The sequence below is a fragment of the Thamnophis elegans genome, chromosome 3 (genome assembly GCF_009769535.1).
Source record: "Thamnophis elegans isolate rThaEle1 chromosome 3, rThaEle1.pri, whole genome shotgun sequence".
Lineage (NCBI taxonomy): Eukaryota > Metazoa > Chordata > Lepidosauria > Squamata > Colubridae > Thamnophis > Thamnophis elegans.
In genome coordinates this window covers 27,059,964-27,081,790 of record NC_045543.1, presented here as the reverse complement: position 1 = coordinate 27,081,790, position 21,827 = coordinate 27,059,964, and the positions used below count along the sequence as shown (strand labels likewise).

The following is a 21,827-nucleotide window of genomic DNA, read 5'->3' as shown; positions in this document are numbered from 1 at the left end:
TCGTGTGAAAAACAGAAGTCACTTTTTTCAATGCCGTTGTAACTTCAGTCATTAAATGAATGGTTGCAAGTCAAGGATTGCCTGTATTCTTAGAACTTGATAATATATTCTGACATTTTCATAATCAGAGCTATGGTAATGGAAATTTATCTAGTCATCTCTGAGTGTTGCTAAGGACAACTGTGGGGTGCAATACAAATGACACATCTCTTCACATTCAAAAGGGGCAGAGTCAGCATTATAAGGACAAAAACAGGCCCAGGAAAGAGGCTAAATTCTCTTCATGTCAAGGTTTTCATCACTATAGAACCTCAGATTTATCTTTTCTATAGAAGGTGACTTGTAAGGAATACAGCTGCCTTAGTCAAGCCAGCTATACGTAGGTATCATATTTTTGGACTATAAGGTGCTCCGGACTATAAGATGCACATTAGTTTTAGAAGAGGAAAACAAGAAAAAAAAATCTTTCCTCCCAGCATCCATCCGGGTATTCATCTTGCTAGTGTCCTTGCAGCAAATGGCATGGTCAGCTTCAGCACATTATCGCAGCCCCAGCATGTGGCTTGTCAGGGCTTCGCTGCGTTGTACCCACCACCAGTCAACTGAGCTGAACTGCTGCCGCTGCCAGGGAACACTGTAGCCTTTGCTGCTAAGCAGCTGATCGGTGATTGGATTTGCCTCCCGGAGTATCCCTGATCAGCTGTTCTAGGCGGCAGGGATCACTGCGTCCTGTTCATTCACCGCATCCTGTTCACCACTCACTGATGCCCATTCATCACGAATTGCCAGTGAATGGGTGGCAGTGTCGATCCCCACCGCCTAGAACAGCTGATTAGTGCTACACCAACCCCCTCCCCTGCCACAATATTCGCTCTATATAAGACGCACAGACATTTCTACCCACTTTTGGGGGGGAGTGTTAGGGTTAGGGATTTTATCATTGACAGGAAATATTGTTAAGTTGTGAAGACACAACTAAATAAAGGGAAGTTTCCTTTTATTAAACAAGGGATAATGGAATCTTTCCTGCAATAGCAGATAATGTGGGTTTTTATTAGTATTTGCACAGCACAATATATTGATTGTTGTGTTAAGATGTTATTACTATAAGATTATCTCTGTTATTGCTATTGTAATAAACAGGAAAGAATCTTCAAAAAACCCCTTAAGGTGTATAATAATATATTTTCTTCAGCTATGTTTCTTCTAAGCGAGATAGAAAATAACTTTCAGTATCAAAATGGGGAAATACTTTTGAGGAAATGGAGTCTATGAATGGAAGGCCCCTAAAAATCTCCATTAACAGGGGTCACTTTAACCATTTCCTAAACTGCAAATTAGCATATCTTAGCTTGAACAAAAGAAAATTGAGTTTTAACAGGCAAAAGAAGTTTATGCTTTTTGCACATTGGCTCTAGTAGCTTATAAGACAACTGATACTCAAAATAGGACACAGCTACATTCAGGATACAGCTGAATATTAAATCTCAAGGCACAGGCATCTGCTGGGGGATAAAATATGTGTTGAAATATGTGTTCTACCCCATATATATTCCTATGCAAAGTCACAACACAAATATGAAAAGGTGGTGCTTGAACCAGAACATGACATAGATTTTGTCATGTTGATGTCACCATGATAAGGAACTGACTTTTCTACCTCAAACTGAAATGCTTAGATTTCTTAGATTGGGAATCCATCCCAAAATAGAATCAGTTGACTTTTTCTAATATCAGGCACCCTTCTACGATTCAAGTCCCCCAAAATCACCATCTGCAATTGTCTACAAACATGCCAGCTCCCCTGACACCTTGAAATCATATAAGGCAAGCAAGGAGATAATTTATCCTACTATGAATTAGCATAGCCAAATCAGAATAAAACAATAACAACTGGAAATTTCCCCAGCTGGAATTTGTGTGCCTTGATTTCTGGTAACTGCCTGGATATGTCCCAGCAGTTGGCAAGATTTTGGAATAGGTTTTGTGTATGGAGAAGTGTAGAATTCAGCTGAATTCTACATCTGAATGAATGGAACAGAATATTCAGACCCTGAAGCTGATTTAAAAAGAAAACCTATCTTCACTTCAAGGAAAGTGAATATTTAAAAGGAAAGCTTTTACTGCTTAGTCCTCAAAGATGGTTAATGAAATCATGCTTTGTTAATTCAGTTCTGGATCTGTGTAGCTCAAACTAACTTAATGGGTTGGCATTATACAACACTCAAAGGCTAATATATAGTTTATTATATCTATGTATATAATTGCCTTTCTCAAAATTGTGACTCGCGTTTTGAACTAGTTAGTTGCTTTTTGAGCTTCACAGTCAATATGAGACAGAATGTGGGTTTGTGATATTGGGGAAGGGGGTGAGAGAGTATGATGGAATACAAAAGGAGGTGGCTGTGAAATCCTTCAGAATTTAATTGTACTAGAGAATTCCAGGTATTGCCTCCATCTTTCAGGGAAGTGAGTGTGTGAGTCAATTTCTTTAGCTGAAGCTCAGAAAATTGAACTGTCAGCTTTAATGCAAAACATTCCTTGCCATGTATAAATGACTAGCACTTTTAAGACTGTATCGCTAGGTCTACTTATCTGGGGGCAAGTTCTGATGAGCCCAGCAGGACTTAAAACTAACTAAAAATAAATAGGATTGTATTTTGTGGCTAAAAAGAGCTTGAATACCAAAATAACTCATATCAGTGTTTCAGGCATTTGGACTATTTCCTTGCAAGTGATTTACAGTATCTTACAGTACCAGTCACTGCTGTGCCAATGTAACAGTATGAAGAAAAGCTTTCTAGAGCCACACAATGATTCTATAAATGATGATTCAAGGAGAGAAGCAACCTAGAACTAAGGAGAAATTTCCTGACAGTTACAACAATTAACCCGTGAAACAACGCCTCCATAAGTTGTGGGTGCTCCAACACTGGATGTTTTTAAGAAAAGATTGGACAACCATTTATCTAAAATGGTATAGGGCAGTGATGTCTGACCTTTTTCTAAAGGTATGCCAAAACTGTGCGTGTGCACTATCGCACGTGCTTACCCACCCACCCACCTGTGCATGCGTGTGTGACCCCCCCTGCTGCGCATGCTCAGGCGACCCCCCACATGCGCACATGAGCCATGCAAGCTGGGGGAGGGGGGAGAGAATTTTCCTGGCCTTCCGGAAGGTCAAAAATCAGCAGGCAAATGCATGGATGCGCGCCGGAGCTGAGGGCTGCCATGTTGGCAAATATGGCTCCGCATGCCACCTGTGGCATGTGTGCTATAGGTCCGCCATCATGGCTATAGGGTTTCCTGTTTGAGTAGGGAGTTGGCCTAGAAGACCTTCAAGGTCCTTTCCAACTCTGTTAAACTACTAATGAGGAAGCAGCCACAATTTATTATTAACTGAACAACTTGGAGTATGTCTTCCACCTTGTGGCTTGACAGAGAAAGTACAATTCTACTACCCTCTTTCCTGAAGGCAAATACAGAATATGCAAACTGAGAGTCCATGAACACTGGTATCCATTTCCTAATCCTGCTCTATAGCAGTTTTCCTCTTCCAATGTTTATGTGTGGTCTAGAAATTGGATGGAGAAAAAAATAGCAGGATGGCTAGCAAAGATTGAAGCAAGATATTAACAAATTAAATACTAAATACCACTCCAGTGGTATTTCCAGGGTGGCCTCGCAGGCCAAATCTAAGTACCTGGCAGGAACGTGCAGTCAGGGGAGGCAGGGGAAGCAGGGCCTCACCACTGTTATGATGAAAAGAAAAGAAAAATTAAAGGAAAAAGGCAGAGGTAGTTGCTGCCAGAGCAGTGGATGACTCTGCTTAGTGCTAACTGCAGGGGGAGGCGTGAGAACCACGTGCCTCCTTTGCATAAGGAATTTTTCGCCTTTTAACCCTTGCTTAACTCTAACGAGTTCTGCGCTTCCACGCATGCGCAGGACGCATACAGCGCCTGCGCAATCGTCCAGGAGCAGCTGGAGCGTCACGCAGATGCTAGTACGCATGCGTGCACCGCACGCGTGCACGAGGACGCCGCTGGCCCCGTTCCAACCGAACCGGTTGGAACGGGGCGAGAACCCCACCCCTGGTTGAAATCCTCTGTGACGCAGCTGGAAAAGCTATGTGGGTCGGACGGAGGGAGGGGGGGGATTCAAAATTATTGTAATTTAATTTGTAAGTAATTTTTTATTGTGAGTAATTTGTGTGTGTGTGTGTGTGTGTGTGTGTGTGTTTCTTCACTTCATTCAAACAAACTCTCTCAATTTGTGAGAGTTTGTTTGAAAAGAGAGGGAATGGGCAGAGGCAGGGAGGGGAGCCTTGTTTGAGAAGAGAGGGGGCAGCCCTCTCCCCCCCCCCCTACTGATCCTTCACTATGCAAAGTCAAAAATGGGGAGGGGTGACGCTTGGAGCATGCATGTCCTCCCCCCTCACTGCGCCTCTTTTTTTCTTCGTCAGCTAACAAGGGGGGGGGAGGTCGCTCGTTCCTTTTCGTGGCGCGAAGGACCACCCCACTGAGAAACCGCCCAGACCAAAAAGTTCTCGGGGCGACACCCGAGTCTAGCAGTCCGAGTTTACAACAACCCACCCCCGTCTAACCAAGGGAGCAGCAGACTCTCCATTGGCCGAGACTGCGGCTTTCCCGCCTGCTCTTCGCGTATCGCGTATCCAATTTCAGCGCCGAGGGAGCTGATTGGAAAAGGAAGCAGCTCCGTGGAGGACGGGAGTGCGCGTGCGCACAGCCTTGCACGGGCGAAGCAGCGTTTTTATTGTTGCCACTGGAGGGGGAGGTTCGGCCGTCGGCGGAGGCTTTCCTAGGTGGAGGAGCGAAAGAAGCGACCCTTCATTGGTCTCCCGGGTAAAGATTATTATGCTTTCCCCTGCTTTTCAGCTTTCCGGGTTCGGGGCCAAGCAGTTTTGCTGGGCCTGAAATTGCTGTTGTAGTGATTGCGTGAAATGGTCCCTCTATCTTGCGAGAACAGAATCGGGCCCAGCGCACCCGAGTTATGGATCGTCTGTATCCTGGGGGCGGCGGGGGCGCGCTTTCCTTTTACAGACGCCACCGCTCTTTATTTCGAGCGGGAAATGGTGTAGCAACTCTTGCAAGTTGATAGCAACTGGAGAGTGCTTTTATTTTGCAGCTCTGCCTTCCTGCTTCGGTTTGGGCATCTCAAAACTGTTTGCAAGTGAAAGCAGCAGGTTTCGCTGGGTGGGCAAAACATGGAAAAGGGAGCGGGGCGGGGGACTTCTGGGTTTCCGCCTGGCTTCACTTGATTTTGCTTCGGTAAAAGCGTACGGCATGTATGTGTGGCTCACACCCCCGTATCCCGTTCCTCTTTGTCGGCCGAGACCCTCTTAGTTTTGTTAAGGGCCAGCGGTCTTTCGGATGGCAGTTCAGATCGTGCAGTTGGCCACCTGTGGAGCTGAATATTTTCACCGAGAAACAGAATTCCTCCGACGGCCGTCAAAAATCTTCAGTAATGCCGGGAACGCTACGAATCCAAGGGCTTGGTTAGTGGGTGGGAATGATTGGCAGCTCGATTCTGTTAGCAAAGAAAAAAAAAACAGAAGGCGCATTGTAAAGCAAAAGCTTTTATTTTCTTCTCTCCCCCTCAACCTAATCCGTGTTGAATGGTCTACGATGAAAGAAAGAGAAAGAAGATGCTCTGTTTATCGTGCAAGAGAATTCGATATTTTATGAAGAGCGTAGGAAATAATTAGCAGGCCTAAAAGTTTACGGGAACTGTTCATAATGGCTAAAAATGTAGTGTTACACTGGAAAATGTGGTTTGCTTATGCGCAGTTAGACTGTTCTTGATTGGTGTGTGGAAGAAGTCTATAGACATGCAAATTGTACATAAACCCCTTCTAAATCTGGCTGAACAGAACTGACAAAGGAACAGAAGCTGATCCTTACGGCTTTTCAAACCATGTAATATGCAGCTGTTAGTAAGTTGTTATAGCTTTGGATAGGTGCAAAATTGATTATCCCAAAAAAGTGGAAATACAAGTAGTCCTTGACTTACAACAGTTTGTTTAGTGACTGTTCAAAGTTACAACAGCACTGAAAAAGATGACATGACCATTTTTCACACTTGCAACCATTGAACACTCCCATGGTCATGTGATCAAAATTCAGATGCTTGGCAACGGTCTCATATTTATAACGGTTGCAGTATCCTGGGGTCATGTGTTCATCCCCCATACCTCCTGACAAGTAAAGTCAATGGAGAAACAAGATTCACTTAATAACCAAATGATGGTGTTAACTTAACAAATGCAGAGATTCACTTAATAACCATGTCAAGAAAGGTCATAAAATGGGACAAAACTCAAGAAATGTCTCACTTAGCAATTGAAATGTTGGGCTCAATTGTGGTTGCAAATCAAGGACTACCTGTAGTTTATTTGCTGTCCCTAAATTGAATCAGAATTAACTAGGGGTGAAAGAATGCACACTGTGGAAATCATAGTCTTACCTTGGATGGTATATAATTCTCTTCCCCTGTCAAACTTTATTGTAGAATTGCTAAAGTTGGTAAATCCTATAGAAAATAAAGTAGATTATGGGTGATCTCAAAAAAGTTGAGTGGGATTGAGTCTGTTCTACAATGAAATACCAGGATTATAGGATAAACCAGAAAATTAGTTTTCTCAATATTTTTCCAATAGCAAGACACTTCTTTATATACTGTATTTTTCGGAGTATAAGACGCACCAAGGTTTTGAAGAGGCAAATTTAAAAAAAGTAGGTAGGTAGGTAGGTAGATAAAGGGAGAGAGAGAGAGAAATACAGTAGGTTGGTAGAGAGAGAGAGAGTAGGTAGGTAGATGTTTCCAGATGTATTTATCCATGTGCTGGAGAAGGAAATCACTGACAAACCTTAAGACTTTGTTTCTGCTGGCACAGCACTTAATCAATGTAATTCTCATCAGTTAAAGAGCTTTCCAAAGGGGGGGGGAGTTTTTGTGCTGTGCAAACCTCCGAAAAACGCTCCGTTTTTCACGAAAACAGGCCCATTTTTTTCAGATAAAAGGCATGAACAGCCTTGGGGGGGGGCTTGCAGAGTGCTCCTGGGAGTGGGGGGGAGGGGCAAAAAGAGCAAAAAATACGGCCTGTTTTTCACGAAAACGGGCCTGTTTTTGTCAAAAAAATTGCATGCATAGCCTTATAGAGTGCGGGGGGGGGGAACGGCCTGTTTTTTGATGTATAAGACACACCCAGATTTTCAGCCCCTTTTTTGAGGAAAAAAGGTGCATCTTATTTTCCAAAAAAAGGCAATACTCATTAATAACTGGTATTAATACTGCAATCATTTTGGCACTCCGCCAAACAAAATAGAACTTGTGGGTATGTAATTTTTAAATTACATAAATTAAATTAAAGAGCCGAGGTGGCGCAGTTGTTAAATGCAGCACTGCAGTTCAGCAGTTTGGCTGTTCAAATCCCACCAGGCTCAAGGTTGACTCAGCCTTCCATCCTTCCGAGGTGGGTAAAATGAGGACCCAGATTGTTGTTGGGGGCAATATGCTGACTCTGTAAACCGCTTAGAGAGGGCTGAAAGCCCTATGAAGCGGTATATAAGCCTAACTATTGCTATTGCTAAAAAATACATAATTTCTAAATGGAAATCATTTGGGTCATGATGCAAATATTAGTTTGAACGTCAGTAAGTGTTATGAATGAATTTATTTATTGAGATATCTGTTTGTATACTTGTGCTGTGAAAGACACAAGCTATCACTTAATGCTGAAGAGCAGCATATCATACATGATATGCAGCTAAGTTGCTAAGTGAGTCACATCTGATTATACAACCTTTTCCATCATGTTAAGTGAATTGTTAAGGGAAACTAGCTTCCTCCATTGACTTTGCTTGTTGGAAGCTGGCTGGGAAGATTGAAAATGGCATGTAAACCAGAACATTGCAAGCATTGTAAATACTGTACATGCCATTTGCCAAATGCCCAAATTTTGATCACATGACCATGGGTGGTTGTAAGTCACTTTTTTCACTGAGCAAAATTCACATTTCAGCAGTATGAAGCTAGTTCTGTTCCACATCTTATTGGGTTTTTTTTTCCATCTTCAGTTTACAAAACAAAACTACATTTGTGAATCCAGGATTGAAAGGACAATTTATAATGGTGGGTTGATTCAGAATGAATGGGCAATTGAGTTTTGTATAGGTTTCCAGAGCAGTTTAAGTTATAATTTTCATTAAAATTTGCAAAATGTCTGTGTGGATGTAAATATTTTTATGAAGTTTTCTCCCCTTTAGCATTTAAGGTGGTAGCCTTGGCTGCGATGGCATAACGTGATGGATGATGAACATATTTAATAAACAGAAGCCTGTTGTAGTTTTAAGAATACAGGAGAAATAAACAGTACTTATTACTAATAATTATTAATACCCTGTGTTCCAGTGGGAATCTCAAAGTTTTTGTTGAATGATTATAAAAATTAATTCTTTCTAATTGTAATTCCTATCCTTGGACTACCTTGAGCTCCCACGATGGTGGAATAACAGATGCTCAAATAATGTATAATTAGAAAAGGGCATTGAACATAGTCTTGGCGCCAATTCAGATGTAATTAATGTTTCTTGCTTGTGATAAAGGTCTGTAACTGCTTACTTTACTTTTTTTGCACTTTTAGATGATTGCCATCATTGGGAGTTACAACTTTCTGATTACTTTGGCACCACCATGTCTTTAAGCTGAACATTAGATTTATTGTGCAAGCAATGCAAAATACTTGAAGCATTTCATTTGCGTTTATCTTTTGTAATACTAGGATTGCAGTGTGCAGTTTGTTTCTAAAAAGCCACTTGAAAATTATATTATCTTCATAATTGTATCATTACATCATGTAGTCAGTGCTATTATGGAGGGCAAAGGAAGAATTCTTACTAACGTTGCCCTTGGCACAGGGTGGGTGTGGGTGGGGGGAGGAGAGATCAGGAATGAATTGTCATCCCAAAGTAGCCAAGCAGTTCTCCCAGCCTTGACCCATCTTCTGTCATTTTCCATGCCTGCCAGCAAAGAGTATCAAAACAGCACATGGGCCTTCCTGTTAACATATTTTGTCTCTTTGTAAAATCTCTAATGGAGGGTCAAAAATTATTTTATCTTGTCATGTTTTGATTCTCAGTGCTGATTTGCTTCCAGTTATCTTAACTTGTTTACAGTCTTGAGTTACTTGAGATGGAATGAGAGGTAGTATTCAGCAGGAAATTTTGAGTACCGTATTTTTCGGAGTATAAGATGCACCGGAGTATAAGACACACCAAGGTTTTGAAGAGGCAAATTGGAAAAAAAAAGTAGGTAGGTAGATAGAGGGATAGAGAGAGTAATACAGTAGGTAGGTAGGTAGAGAGAGAGAGGGAGAGAGAGAAATACAGTAGGTAGGAAGAGAAAGAGGGTAGGTAGTTTGGTAGGGAGAGGGATAGAGGGAAAGAAATAGAGAGAGAGAGAGAGAGAAATACAGAGGGAAGGTAGGGAGAGTGAGTAGGTAGGTAGGTATGTAGGTAGATGGGGGGGAGAGAGAAATATAGTAGGCAGTTAGGAAGAGAGTAGATAGGTAGATAGAGGGAGAGAGAGAGAGGGAGAAATACAGTAGGTAGGTAAGGAGAGAGAGAGAGAGAGAAAGAAAGAAATACAGTAGGTAGGTAGGGAGAGAGAGTGAGTAAGTAGGTAGGTAGGTACCGTGTTTCCCCGAAAATACGACAGGGTCTTATTTTCTTTTTACCTACAAAATATGGCTTGGGCTTTATTATGGGGGGAGGGTTTATTGTTTTGGCGTTGCCGGGCGGCTGCTCTCTTGCGAGCGGGCTCCCAAAGAGCCAGACACAGCCTCATGGGTGAATGGCTGTGTTGCCCTGATGCAGCAGTGCAACACAACAGCCATGAAGCAACCACGCTCACGAGCAGCCACCCAGAAACCCCCTTTCCAGCCGGGCACAGCGCCATTCACTGACCTAAGGGTATTGCCAAGCCATGTGAGCGCCTGTTTGCCGCTGCCCGGCTCCTGTGGCTTGGTGCCTTCGAAATGCCAGTGAATGGCGCTCTGCATGGCTGGAGAGGGGGATTGCATGATTGGCTGTTCTGCTCTTGCTCACCCGCCTCCCAGCCTCAGGATGCATGGTCCAGCTCTCATTACGGAACCAGGGCACCTCTGCCGTTGCCGCCATCCCAACTTGGCTTTTTCCATGGCTTCCAACCCAAGTCTTTCGGCAGTGGCTGCTCTGGGCGCACACACTATGGTTGTGGGTCAGCTGCCTGCAGAGCGTACAACCATACACCGTATGCCCAATGCGGCCACTTCCGAAAGACTCAGGTTGGAAGCTGCGGAAAAAGCCAGGCTGGGATGGCGGTGGTGGTGGAGGTGCCCTGGCTCCGTAATGAAAGCTTGGCCATGCTCCTGGGGGTTGGGGGGGGGGCAAAATTGAGCAAAACATAGGCCAGGTTTTGCTCATTTCTGCCCTTCCCAGCCCCCAGGAACTCTCTGAAAGCCTCCTACAAGCTATGCACGGCCATTTTTGTGAAGGGGCGGGGCTTCGGGATGCAAAATATGCTGTATTCAACGTATAAAATGCACCGAGATTTTCAGCCTCTTTTGTGGGAAAAGGTGCGTCTTATACTCTGCAAAATACGGTAGTTCGGAGAACTGGTAAATACCACCTATGACTGGTTCCACCCCCATCTATTCTCTGCCTCCCAAATCCCAGTTGATTGGGAAGAAATGTGGATTTTGCAATAACCTTCCCCTGGAGTGGGGAGGGAATGGAGATTTTACAGTACCCTTCCCCTGCCATGCCCACCATGCCACACCCACAGAACCGATAGTAAAAAAATTTGAATCCCACCACTGCATGGGGTCATAGCTGTTTGACTTGAGATACAGTAGAACAAAAATAGAATGGTGGCCTTCATCAGATGCTTTTTTCTGATGGCTTTGGTCCTTAAAGATCCCTACTGAAAAGATCCCAAGAAAGCTTATCATTCTGGGTTTTTTTTTCATGTGTAAGGAGAGTCCTTAAATATTCTGTATGTTATAATTGTCATTGTGAGGAGTCGAAGCTGATAATAAGAGGACTGGCCTGTTGAGCCAGATGAAAGGATCTCACTTCATCATACAGTAGTCCCCCATAGTGGTTAGGTAGACGTCCTTAGAAATGAACATATGCTGTCTTTCTTCTATTCTACAATTGCTACCATGTTGCCTTTTATTGAAGATTAAATAGAGTCACAGAGGCTGTTTTTCCCCCCACCATGAATGTGTGAATCTCCTTTTTAAACTGTCTGTTTTAACTGTGCTGATGCAAAGCAAAAGCTGAGTTGAATGCCTAGATAACATTCACTTCAATTCAGTGCTTTGCATTCGTAGGAGGAAGAAACAGAGGGCAAAGAGTCTAGAATCTGGAAGACTTCCTCCAGCTGTAATACAAGAGGGTCCTTCTTTTGAAACAAGGCAGCACTGCCCGGTAGCTTTCCCCAGAGAGTTCATTTGCCAACTCTTTCCAAGTGTGAATTGAATTTTTCACAGAATGCTAATCTCTGGTTAGCATTTGAGCTGTTTGTTGCCATTGATTTAGCTTGCAGGAATGGGCAAATACATAAAGAGGCTGTTGTTGTTCAGAAAGACTCATTGTTACTGCTCATATGAGGGAAGACAAAACTTTGCCTTGAGGTGCATAATAATTGTGAGCATGTGCTGAGGAGTTCTTTGGCGAAGTCCTGGGGGATTAAATGGGGTCCATGTGGCCAGCATCAACTTAGCACAGATCTGAACATTGTGATGCCTCCTGGGACACAGCGTGGATAATGGCAAAGACTTGTGGGAGCTTTAGTTCAGATGTCTGCCTAGTCCTACAGGAAGCAGAGGCATCTTTGAGGGCTTCATGGTATTGGACCTGGGTACTTGAGAGACCGCCTGCTGCCAATTACCTCCCAAAGACCCATTAGATCACACAGGGTTGGCCTCCTCCGGGTTCCGTCTACCAGCCAATGCCATCTGGCTGCTACCCGGGGGAGGGCCTTCTCTGTGGCAGTGCCGGCCCTTTGGAACGAACTCCCCGCAGAGATTCGGACCCTCACCTCTCTCCAGGCCTTCCGAAAAGCCGTTAAAACCTGGCTGTGTCGGCAGGCCTGGGGTTGATGAGTTCCCTTCCCCTCTCGATTGTGTGTCTGTTGGTTATTTTAAATGCTTGTATTTGTAGTTCTTGTGTTTCCCTTCCCCTCTTGGGTTTGTGAGCCGCCCTGAGTCCCGCTGGGAATAGAGCGGCATATAAATAAAACGAAACCTAAACCTGGGTAGCTTTATAAGCAGGGCTGGCATGAGAACTGTTCAGTTGCCAGACAGCATAGATATGTTATGTGGTAGTGAGGCAGATCATTGTTGGGGAAGGTAACAATAGCCACACCATATTTGAGGTGGTACTTGGTAGGCATTAATACTGTAGCTTTGATTGTACACAGGCAGGACACGAAGACAGCATGGAATGAAACAAAAATGGTCATTTTAACAGAGGCTGTTTACAAAAGGCCTAGCTTTCAAACATCTTCCAACATCTTTTTATGTTTTCATGACTAGTTTTTCTTTTTCTTTTCCTAATTACTTGCATAGGGATTATTCTTTATACTGTTTATGTTGTTCGTATTTGTTGTCATGGATTACATCAGTGAGGCTAAAACCAATTTCATTGTATACATGATATAGAATGACAATAGAGACTACACTATGTGTGCCTTCTGAAAGAGCAAATCTATCAGGAAGATGTATCCTGTATTTAACTCTTCCTGATAGATTTGCTCTTTCAGAAGGCACACATAAAAAATACATTGGAAGATGTTTACCTATGATGAAATCCAGGCCTTTTGTTTCTAATCTTTGCCATTGACCACACTGGTGACAAGTGTCTCTGATTAGTGGGGACCGCACACAACAGTTTCTCTAGAAATAAATCCATGACTGAGCACTATCTTGTTCATTCTTAAGCTCCAGGCCAGTAGTCCCAGTTGTTCATTTCTTCTTAAGAAGCGAAATTTGAGTTTAAAACTACAGCCCGCGGAAGTGAATTATTTAATTTGAACCACAAAATGTGATTGGCTGGGTGTTTTTTTTTTTTTTTTTTTGGCAAGTGTCAATTCCTTTGTTTCTTTTTGAATATCTCCAATTGTTGTCTTCCCTTCTCTGCATCCTTCCTTTTCCTTTGATTGCCAGTTTTGACAGAGATCCCTGTTTGAAAGAACATGGAAGCAAGTGTTTCCTGTCTGATGACAATGCAGCCGGAGATGGCAGATAGGGAGGGCAAAGTTGAGGATGTTCCTACAACTTATAAGAGGAAGCAGGAAAAAGATTTGAAGGCTGCTGGTGTGGTTTTGGCACCGGTGTGGTGATGATATGGACATCAGCTCTGAGAAAACATTAGTCAGTTTGGAACTGCTGTTAGCATAACTTTTAAGGAATAACCTGTGATCAGCCTTTGTACTAAACAATGCATTATATTTAGACTATGTATTTAGAATAATTACATCTATAGCAAACCATGATGTAACTTTCACATATGCTGGGTTCATTGGATGTCTGATAAAATCCTTATGTGAATAGCACAAAGTTCATTAGATTTGGTCTCTTTCAAAGGGATCTATGTGCTAAGCAAGGGCTTTATAGCATTAGTTAAACATCAGCTCTAAAATAATCAATTCATGGCCCTCCATAACAGCTTCCTTTTCCTCTCTTCTGTCTATCCAGAACTTCAACCCAAGTGAACATACATCCAAGTTTAAAATCAACTGGGTCTTCACATGAAGTTCAGTCCCACTGAAGATAGCACCCAGGAGAGGGCATAACAATGCAAGCTTAGTGCTTGGGAAATCATTGTTTCGGGTTTTATGTCATTGTTTCAGATTTGTGATTGAGATGCTGAAATTAAACAGATATGTTTTATAGATGACTTCAGAGGTTAAAAAGTCTCCTTTAGAGGCTGTATGAGGGTCAGGTGTGATATTAGGTAAAGTCATGCGGGACCAGACTTGTGTTGTCTTGAGTTAATTAGGAAAAGTCATTAACTCTTGGATGCAGAAGATGAAGAGCTGGCGTATAGTAATCCCCAATTTATAACTGTAATTAAGTCCTGAAATAATGGTCATTAAGCAAGTCATAATGAGACCGTTAGCAATTTTGCAAGCTTTTTTGCAATGGCCCTTAACAAATGCTGTGGTCCTTAAATGAATCCATTTTATCCAATGAGCATTTTTTGCCAGAAACCTGGAGTAAATGCCAAACATTGCAGTCAAGTGACAGTGGGATGCTGCAAACAGATGCTGTAAATGTAAGCCAGTTGCCAAGAGCCCAAAATGCAATTATATGTCCATGGGATGGGATCCTGTCAGAACTCCAGAACCAGGTCTTAAGTAATTTGCGGTGGGGAGGAAGGGGGAAAATCTGTCAGAACTTTGAATGGTTAAGCAAGGACTACCTGTAAAAGAATGGAGTACAAAAACTCCATAGCTATAGAGGAAACTGGTTGCAATATTTCTGGTGTTTTTGTGAGGAATCAAAAGCATAAGTATTTTTGATGCCTTTTAATAGATTGTACAAAAAGAAACCAAAGTACTTAGAAAGAAAGCTACTAATTGACAAAAACCTTAATGGCAGTGACATGCGGCATTTTAGCAGAAGTGATTTGAACTCTGAAAAGCACCAGGTAAGAGTATTTTTCTCTTAATTATGCTAATCATCTTACTGAAAATAATATGGATTTTTTTAAAAAATTAAATGTTGCTATTGGTGTAATGTATAGAGGTTTATAAAAGGGATGTGTAACCTTTAGACACAGCAGAATCAGCATTTCTTTGATATACCTTGGGTGTTTTACATTAAAAAAATGTATTCCTAGCATGACAAAGTTTCAATGATCCCTGACTTGTCCTCATCTGTAACTAAAGATGTAGAAATAAATTTGTCTCCTCTTCTACAATCTTTCTTATATTTCACTCTGCACCTAGGTGAACAAAGATGCCAATGGATTGTATTTCTCATTTTGCACTTGCACTATTATTTGAAGTTACAGGACTAATGTTATGAATGTTTAAGAGGAGTGTTGGTTTTTAATCACAGATACAACTGTTGAAGGCTTTGATCAATAATGGTCATGTAGTCTATAGTGGCAAAAAAGGAGAATGCTGGAAAAATAAACTCATGTGAAATCTTGGCAAACACTAAACTCCCTGATAAAATATCTGGAGTAAATAGTTGGAGCAATAGTTATGATCATGTATATTATATATCTTCTCCCTGTGAAAAATTGAAACTTTGGTTATATGATACATTATATGAAGAAAGCTTAATTAATATAAAACAGGTTGCCTCTGTCTCCCTCCTTCTGACATCCATTTAGATTCTCCAGGGTTTTATTTTCTTCCTTTGGTTTTCTGTTTCATGTAGAAATATAATAAAAATCTCATAATTTATGGATGTTTTTATTCCAATACGTATTTAAATGGAAGAAGTATAGTTTTCTGTTTTAATAAACAATATTAGCTTTCTCCAGAATCCTTGATTACAAGACTATCATGGGTCTGTTCTTCTCAAAGAAAGTGTGAATCGTTGTACACAGCTTTGGCTCCGTCTGTACATCACACTAAGGTCTAAGACACCTTTGAGACAACTATGTTGTTCCAGAAGGCATTGAATGGCTCTGAGTGAAACAGAGTGGCTGACAAGCTTTGATTAGCTAAGCTTAGCACGATGTGAAAGTGTTGAATCTAGACTTTGTTTTCCTGAAAGTACCAGAGAAGAAAGCCATTAGCTAAGTAAAGCACATTATGCTTTGTCCTTTAGAATAGTTTGTCCCTTGTTGCATGACTCCTGCAGATGGTTTGTCAAACAGGATTTGAGTGAGTATATTTGCATTTTCTTAGCTTTCTGTCATACATGATACGCAGATTGGTGCTATGTTTAAATCATAAGGAAGGATAAAATAATGCAGATTTTATATGAAACCTGATGTACCTTATGAATCTCTGGAATTCAGATGGCGTATACATTTCATAAAATAAAATCCATATACTGATGGATATAGCAGTTGTAGCTCGCTGCTTAAATCCATGTAAACATCTATTTAATTCTTGTGAGTTAAGCTAAAGGCAGTTAGCTACTCTGAATTAAATGTCCTGGAATATGATATTTCTTTTTTTGTTTTCTCCTTTATGAAACAAACTGTTCAGCAGGATGGAGTGAAATGCTCTGATGGAACTAAGCCATTTCACAATATGCTGGAATTTTCAAGAGTTCTCCCAACAAAAGCTCCAACTGCCATGTTTCTTAGTCCTGCCGCCAGGTCCCTTAGCGATCGTGATACGGACTGTAGGAGACAAGCACTAGTTATCCCTTATTCGTCCACTCCAAGGCATTTACCAGATAAAAGAAGCCCACATTTCAGTGCCAAAATGTCTGTATTGCCTAGAAATTTCAGTTCCTCACAACCTCTGGAGGACACTGGCTTTGAATCACAGGAACTGAAAAGATCAAGAAGTGTTTCAGCTACTGGGGCCTGTCCATCGTTTGAAATGCCTGTTCCTTGGTATCAAAACAACCTGACCGACTATGAAGAAAGTTCCAAACTGGGCATGCAGAAACTAACACCCGCAAGAAGCTGTTCTGTAGCAGGGCAAATGAGAGGGATGTCCGCCTTCCAGGCTGATTACTGGGCATGCGCAATACCTGATTTTCTACCACCATCGCCGGACCGTCAGTCCCCCCTTTGGAATCCTAATAAAGAATATGAGGACTTGCTTGATTATACTTATCCTTTACGGCCAAAATATAAGCTTCCAAAAAATCTCAAATATTCCACTGTTCACGATTCTGGAATTGATCTTGATAGCCTCTCCATTTCCCCCGAAAGTACCTTGAAGTCTGTGAGTATGTGGGACCAAGAACACAAAACCAGGGAGAGCCCTACCATACAGAGACTTTCAAATCCTTTCTTGAAAAAGCTTGAATGCTCAGTTCCAGTTTCTCATTACAGAATATCACCCATTGGGAAAATGTCCCTGGCGGAGGGTGGAATTGACATTTCTGGAAGGATGACACCTAGTTTATCTCCTAGGTGCTCTGAGCCATCTCATTCCACTTTTGTAACTGAGGAATGCCACAAAAAGAGACATGGGGGGGTTTCGAGGAGAAGAGCTACTAGTGGAAACTTCTTGCGCACCACAAGTGTACTGGCCTTTCAGCAAGAATGGGCCAGTGATGATGAATATCTCTCCTTGCCACCAAAACTCATGGAGTTAGAGACATTGGCGCAGCGACTAGCTGAAGTTACATTGACTATAAAGAAACCTGAATTTGGCCAGGTACAGGATGACTTCCCCTGCATCAGTGTGAATGGAGAGCAGCTTCTGTCAGAGGTTCAAGGGGATAGCAGCGATGGTAATGAGAGTCAGTGGGAATTGTATTCTGACTCTTTCCATACATGTAATTTCCAAGAACCTGATGAGATGGACATTCTAAGGGATCGGACCAGCAAGGAGCAGGAAAGCGAGTCAAGAGAAACTGCTAGCACTGATTTTCTTGAAATAAGATGCCCAGAGTTCCTTTCTATGAAGGAAAAGAAGGACCATCACTCTCTTGCGCAGTGTATTAAGGTGATTTAAAAAAAAAAAGAAATCTCAATCTCATTGTTTTAAAATTAAACATACTATGTATATTTTAAAGTTTTCATTGGGGTTCATTGTCTTTGTGAAAGCTCAGTTCATACTGTCAATCACCAAATTGCATGAATATAGATAGTTCAGAAGAATTAATAAGCTTTTCACACTACTATAAATTAACATCTCACCTTGTCTGCTGGGCAACATATCTTTTCCTCCTTTGACCTTCATGTATTCTTTTGTACAGGAATTAAGACCCTGTGTAGTGGCTGGTTTACACTTAGTTTAAATGGGAACATTTTACTATTCAGTGTTGTTGTACTTTCTGAGTTCCCAGGGACATCACTACATGAATTCTAGCAAGAAGTTCAACTGCTTATTCTGTCCAAATCCTGTTCCTTTAATTTGAGGATTTTCTCCAATGATGGACTATGGAATCTTCCACATCCTTAGCTTATCACAAATTAATATGACAATATAATAAACAGAGCTGTGTAGGGATTTGTGAAAAGCTAGCATACAGTAGTTACATATATATTTTGGGGGCAGTTCCCCCCAGAACATTGTTGATAAACATGCAGAGTCCCAAGGAAACTCTTAAAGTAGCTGCATTGAACTTCCAAGTCCCCAAGCACTTCAAAAAAGTGCTCTACTTGCACCAATACTATTTAGAAGATATTGCTTTGAATGAGTTGCCCAGTCCTGGTGATGATACATTTGTAAAACGACTCTCTTGGTACGCTGCTCTGAAGAATTTTGTTCTCTAGAAAGCTTTTGTCACCAACCATATTTCATTTTCCTACCTACCATTTGATCTTATCAGTATGGCTCATTTCTGAATTTTGAATGTATGAAGGGCAGCCAACTTCAATGTTTTCAGCTGTAATTAGGAATCCACTGATGTTTCCCCATAATTTCCCATATGTTTTTTCAGTAAGAAGAGTTGCTGACAGAAATTTGGAATAGTCCTGTTCTACATTTTTCTTTTTAATTTCAGAGATTTGGATTTTACTGTTTTGAAATATCTGAGTATTTTGTAGAATATAAGCTAGCACTCTCTGGAGTCTTGCAAACTTTGTGATGACCTTGGTAAATATTCCTATTTCCTCACAATTAATACATACAATAATCTGTGGCAATCGTTCAATTTAAGCCGATCAAATCCACTGGTTCCAAGTTTGAATGTAGCTTAATGAATACTTTTTTTCCTGAATTATCCTGAATTATTATAGGTGTTTTGCTGTCAGTTGGAAGAGCTCATTGGTTGGCTGCAGAAAGTGGCAGAAGTTACAGAGCAGTGGATTCCTCCCAAGCCAGACGTTGAAAGCGTTAAAGCATCATTTCAAAACTACCTGGTAACAACTATATTCTCTCCTTGAATTTCAATAGTGGTGTTCTTTTTTATTACACTTGTAATACATATATATTTATGCAGCCTGGGTAATATGCAAGCCTACAATTGCTAACTCTTTCTTGCAGCCCTTTGTAGAAGACATTGGAAAGATATGCTAAGTCATCATATGTATTTCTTTGCATTGGCAGAATTGATGCTTGAAAATGGCAGTTAGATAGTTGTAAAATGGTGTGAACCCTTATCAAAATAATTAAATGTCTTCAGTTAAGTTCTTAATCCACATAGAATAATACTGGTCTCCTTTAATGCCCTGTATGGAATGCAATGGTACTAAGCTAGAAACTGGGAGACTGTGAATTCTAGTTCAGCCTTAGGCCCTAAACAGTTGGATGAACCTTTCTCTCTCAGCCTAGGAAAGAGGCAAGGACTAACCAGTTCTGAAAAGCTTGTCAAGAAAATTGTAAAGACCAGTCCAAGCAAGTCACCAGAGTACACTGACTCAGGCACGGACAAAAAAAATATAAATAAATAAAACATGGAATTCATTTGCATAATCTAACTTTAATGCCAGTAATGGTAATGTTTTATTGATCTGTTACATACTTTATTCTGGATGCTGATTCTAATTCTTGATGAGCTGTCTACCTAGAGAAGAATAGTTGTTGAGCAGATTAAAATATATACAAAATTTTCAAAAGTACTTCATTCTAATACATGACACCACTTAGCTTTTTATCTAGTAACTGGACAAAACTACTGCTCTGTGAATATAATGTTGAAGAGGTTTTCTTTCATTATATACTATATTTTTCGGAGTATTAAGACACACTGGTGTATAAGACGCAGCAAGGTTTTGAAGAGGAAATTTTTTAAAAAAAGTTTTTGCACTCTGCAAACCTCCCCAAAACGGCCTGTTTTTCACAAAAACGCCCCCCCTTCCCTTCAAAAAGGGCATGAATAGCCCTTAGGAGGCTTGTAGAGTGCTCCTGGAGAGGTGGGGTAGGGGCCCAAAACGAGCAAAACACGGGCCCATTTTTTGTCAAAAAAGGGGCATGGATAGCCTTTAGGAAGCTTACAGTGTGCAGCTGGGGAGGGGGGGAGAAACGTTTTTTGCTCATTTCTGCCCTCCCCATCCCCCAGGAGCTCTCTGAAAGCCTTCTAAAAGCTATGCATGGCCATTTTGGTGAAGGGGGTGGAGTTTCGGGAGGCAAAAAATGCTGTATTCAGTGTATATGAATATGAAAAATATGGTATTTTTTGGAGTATAAGACGCACCTTTTTCAGAGGCTGAAAATCTGGGTGCATCTTAGATACCAAATACAGCATTTTTTGCCTCCTGAGGCCCTGCCCCTTCACCAAAATGGTCATGCATAGCTTGTAGGAGGCTTTCAGAGAACTCCTGGGGAATGGGGAGGGCAGAAATGAGCAAAAAGCGGGCCATTTTTTGATCAATTTTGCCACCCGCCCCCAGAAGCACTCCATAAGCCTCCATAAGGCTATGCATGCAATTTTCTTGACAAAAAACAGGCCCGTTTTCACGACAAATGGGCCATTTTTTGCTTTTTTGGGGGGGCATCCCCCAGGAGCACTCTGCAAGCCCTCCAAAGGCTATTCATGCCCTTTTTTGGGGGGGGGGGAATGGGCCCGTTTTCACAAAAAATGGACCATTTTTAGGAGGTTTGCATAGTGCAAAAACTCCCCCCCCCTTTTGGAAAGCTCTTTGATGAAAATTAGATTAAGTGCTATGCCAGCAGAAACAAAGTCTTAGGTGCTACAGATTGTTGGATTTCCTTCTCCAGCACATGGATAAATACACCTGGAAACATCTACCTACCTACCTACTCTCTCTCTCCCCCTACCTACCCTACTGTATTTCCCTCTCTCTATCCCTCTAACTACCTACTTTTTTTTATTTGCCTCTTCAAAACCTTGATGAATCTTATAGTCCGGTGCATCTTATACTCTGAAAAATACGGTATATTCCTGTACTAACACAGTCAAAACAACTCTTGGCGACTTGTACAGGGAAAAATTTGAATGAATGAACTCCCTCACGAAACCTTCTCTACTTAGCAACAAGATTGCTAAACAATACTAGGATTGGGGATGGGGGATATTAAACTTGTCCAAGGCAATCTTAAACAGATTAATTGAGAGGGTTCATTCATTTGAAGAGAACATGCTTGCAACCAAAAGTGGGATTTTATTGGGGCCCAACCTCATTAATAAATTAAAATTAATTAAAATTATCAAAAATTAACTTTTACCGCATTTTTATTAAAATGCGTTAAAATGTGTTATTATAAATATGTTTGGCTAACATTCACTATTATATAAAATACTTAAGGAATCTACGCCGTGACCCTTCCCTCTTTTCTTCACTCTGTCCAGATGTCATTCACCAAATCTGCTTTAGTGAATTTTCTGACTCCAGAGAAGATTGTGAGAGTTGTATGTCAAAATTAATATATTGTGTTTAAAGCTCTCAGTGGATTTCACTCACTTTTTGAATAATAGATAATTTGTTAGTTTCTTTTAAAAAAAATCATTATCATATAAATTATGTTGAACAAGTCAGTTAATTCTTGTCAATGGGACCTGATCTAGGCAAGTAATCAAAAATCACAATATGATTTTTCCCGCTTTGTGCATTACATTTCACAATATTTCTTGACAGGAATTAAAAAAAGATTTAGCTAAGCACCAAGCATTGACTGAAAGCGTGTTGCAGGATGGTGAAAATCTTCTTAAATGCATGTCAACAAATTCACCAGGTAAGGAAGCAATTACATATAAGAGTTTGAAAATA

General features: G+C 41.2%; 1 protein-coding gene across 6 annotated transcripts in view; it reads left to right on the top strand.

Moving 5' to 3' along the window:
• The first annotated feature begins 4,747 nt into the window (after positions 1-4,747).
• The window catches only part of CEP68 (centrosomal protein 68), a 25,633-nt gene continuing 8,553 nt past the window's right edge, over positions 4,748-21,827 (top strand). Inside the window, exons 1-5 of one of the 6 annotated variants that reach the window (XM_032214367.1) lie at positions 4,748-4,862; positions 14,600-14,714; positions 16,237-17,658; positions 18,897-19,019; positions 21,696-21,792. In XM_032214367.1, the coding sequence (XP_032070258.1) occupies positions 14,670-14,714; positions 16,237-17,658; positions 18,897-19,019; positions 21,696-21,792 (1,687 nt within the window). In that variant the 5' untranslated portion in view covers positions 4,748-4,862; positions 14,600-14,669. The other 5 variants (XM_032214372.1, XM_032214371.1, XM_032214368.1 and 2 more) reach the window with 5 other exon arrangements.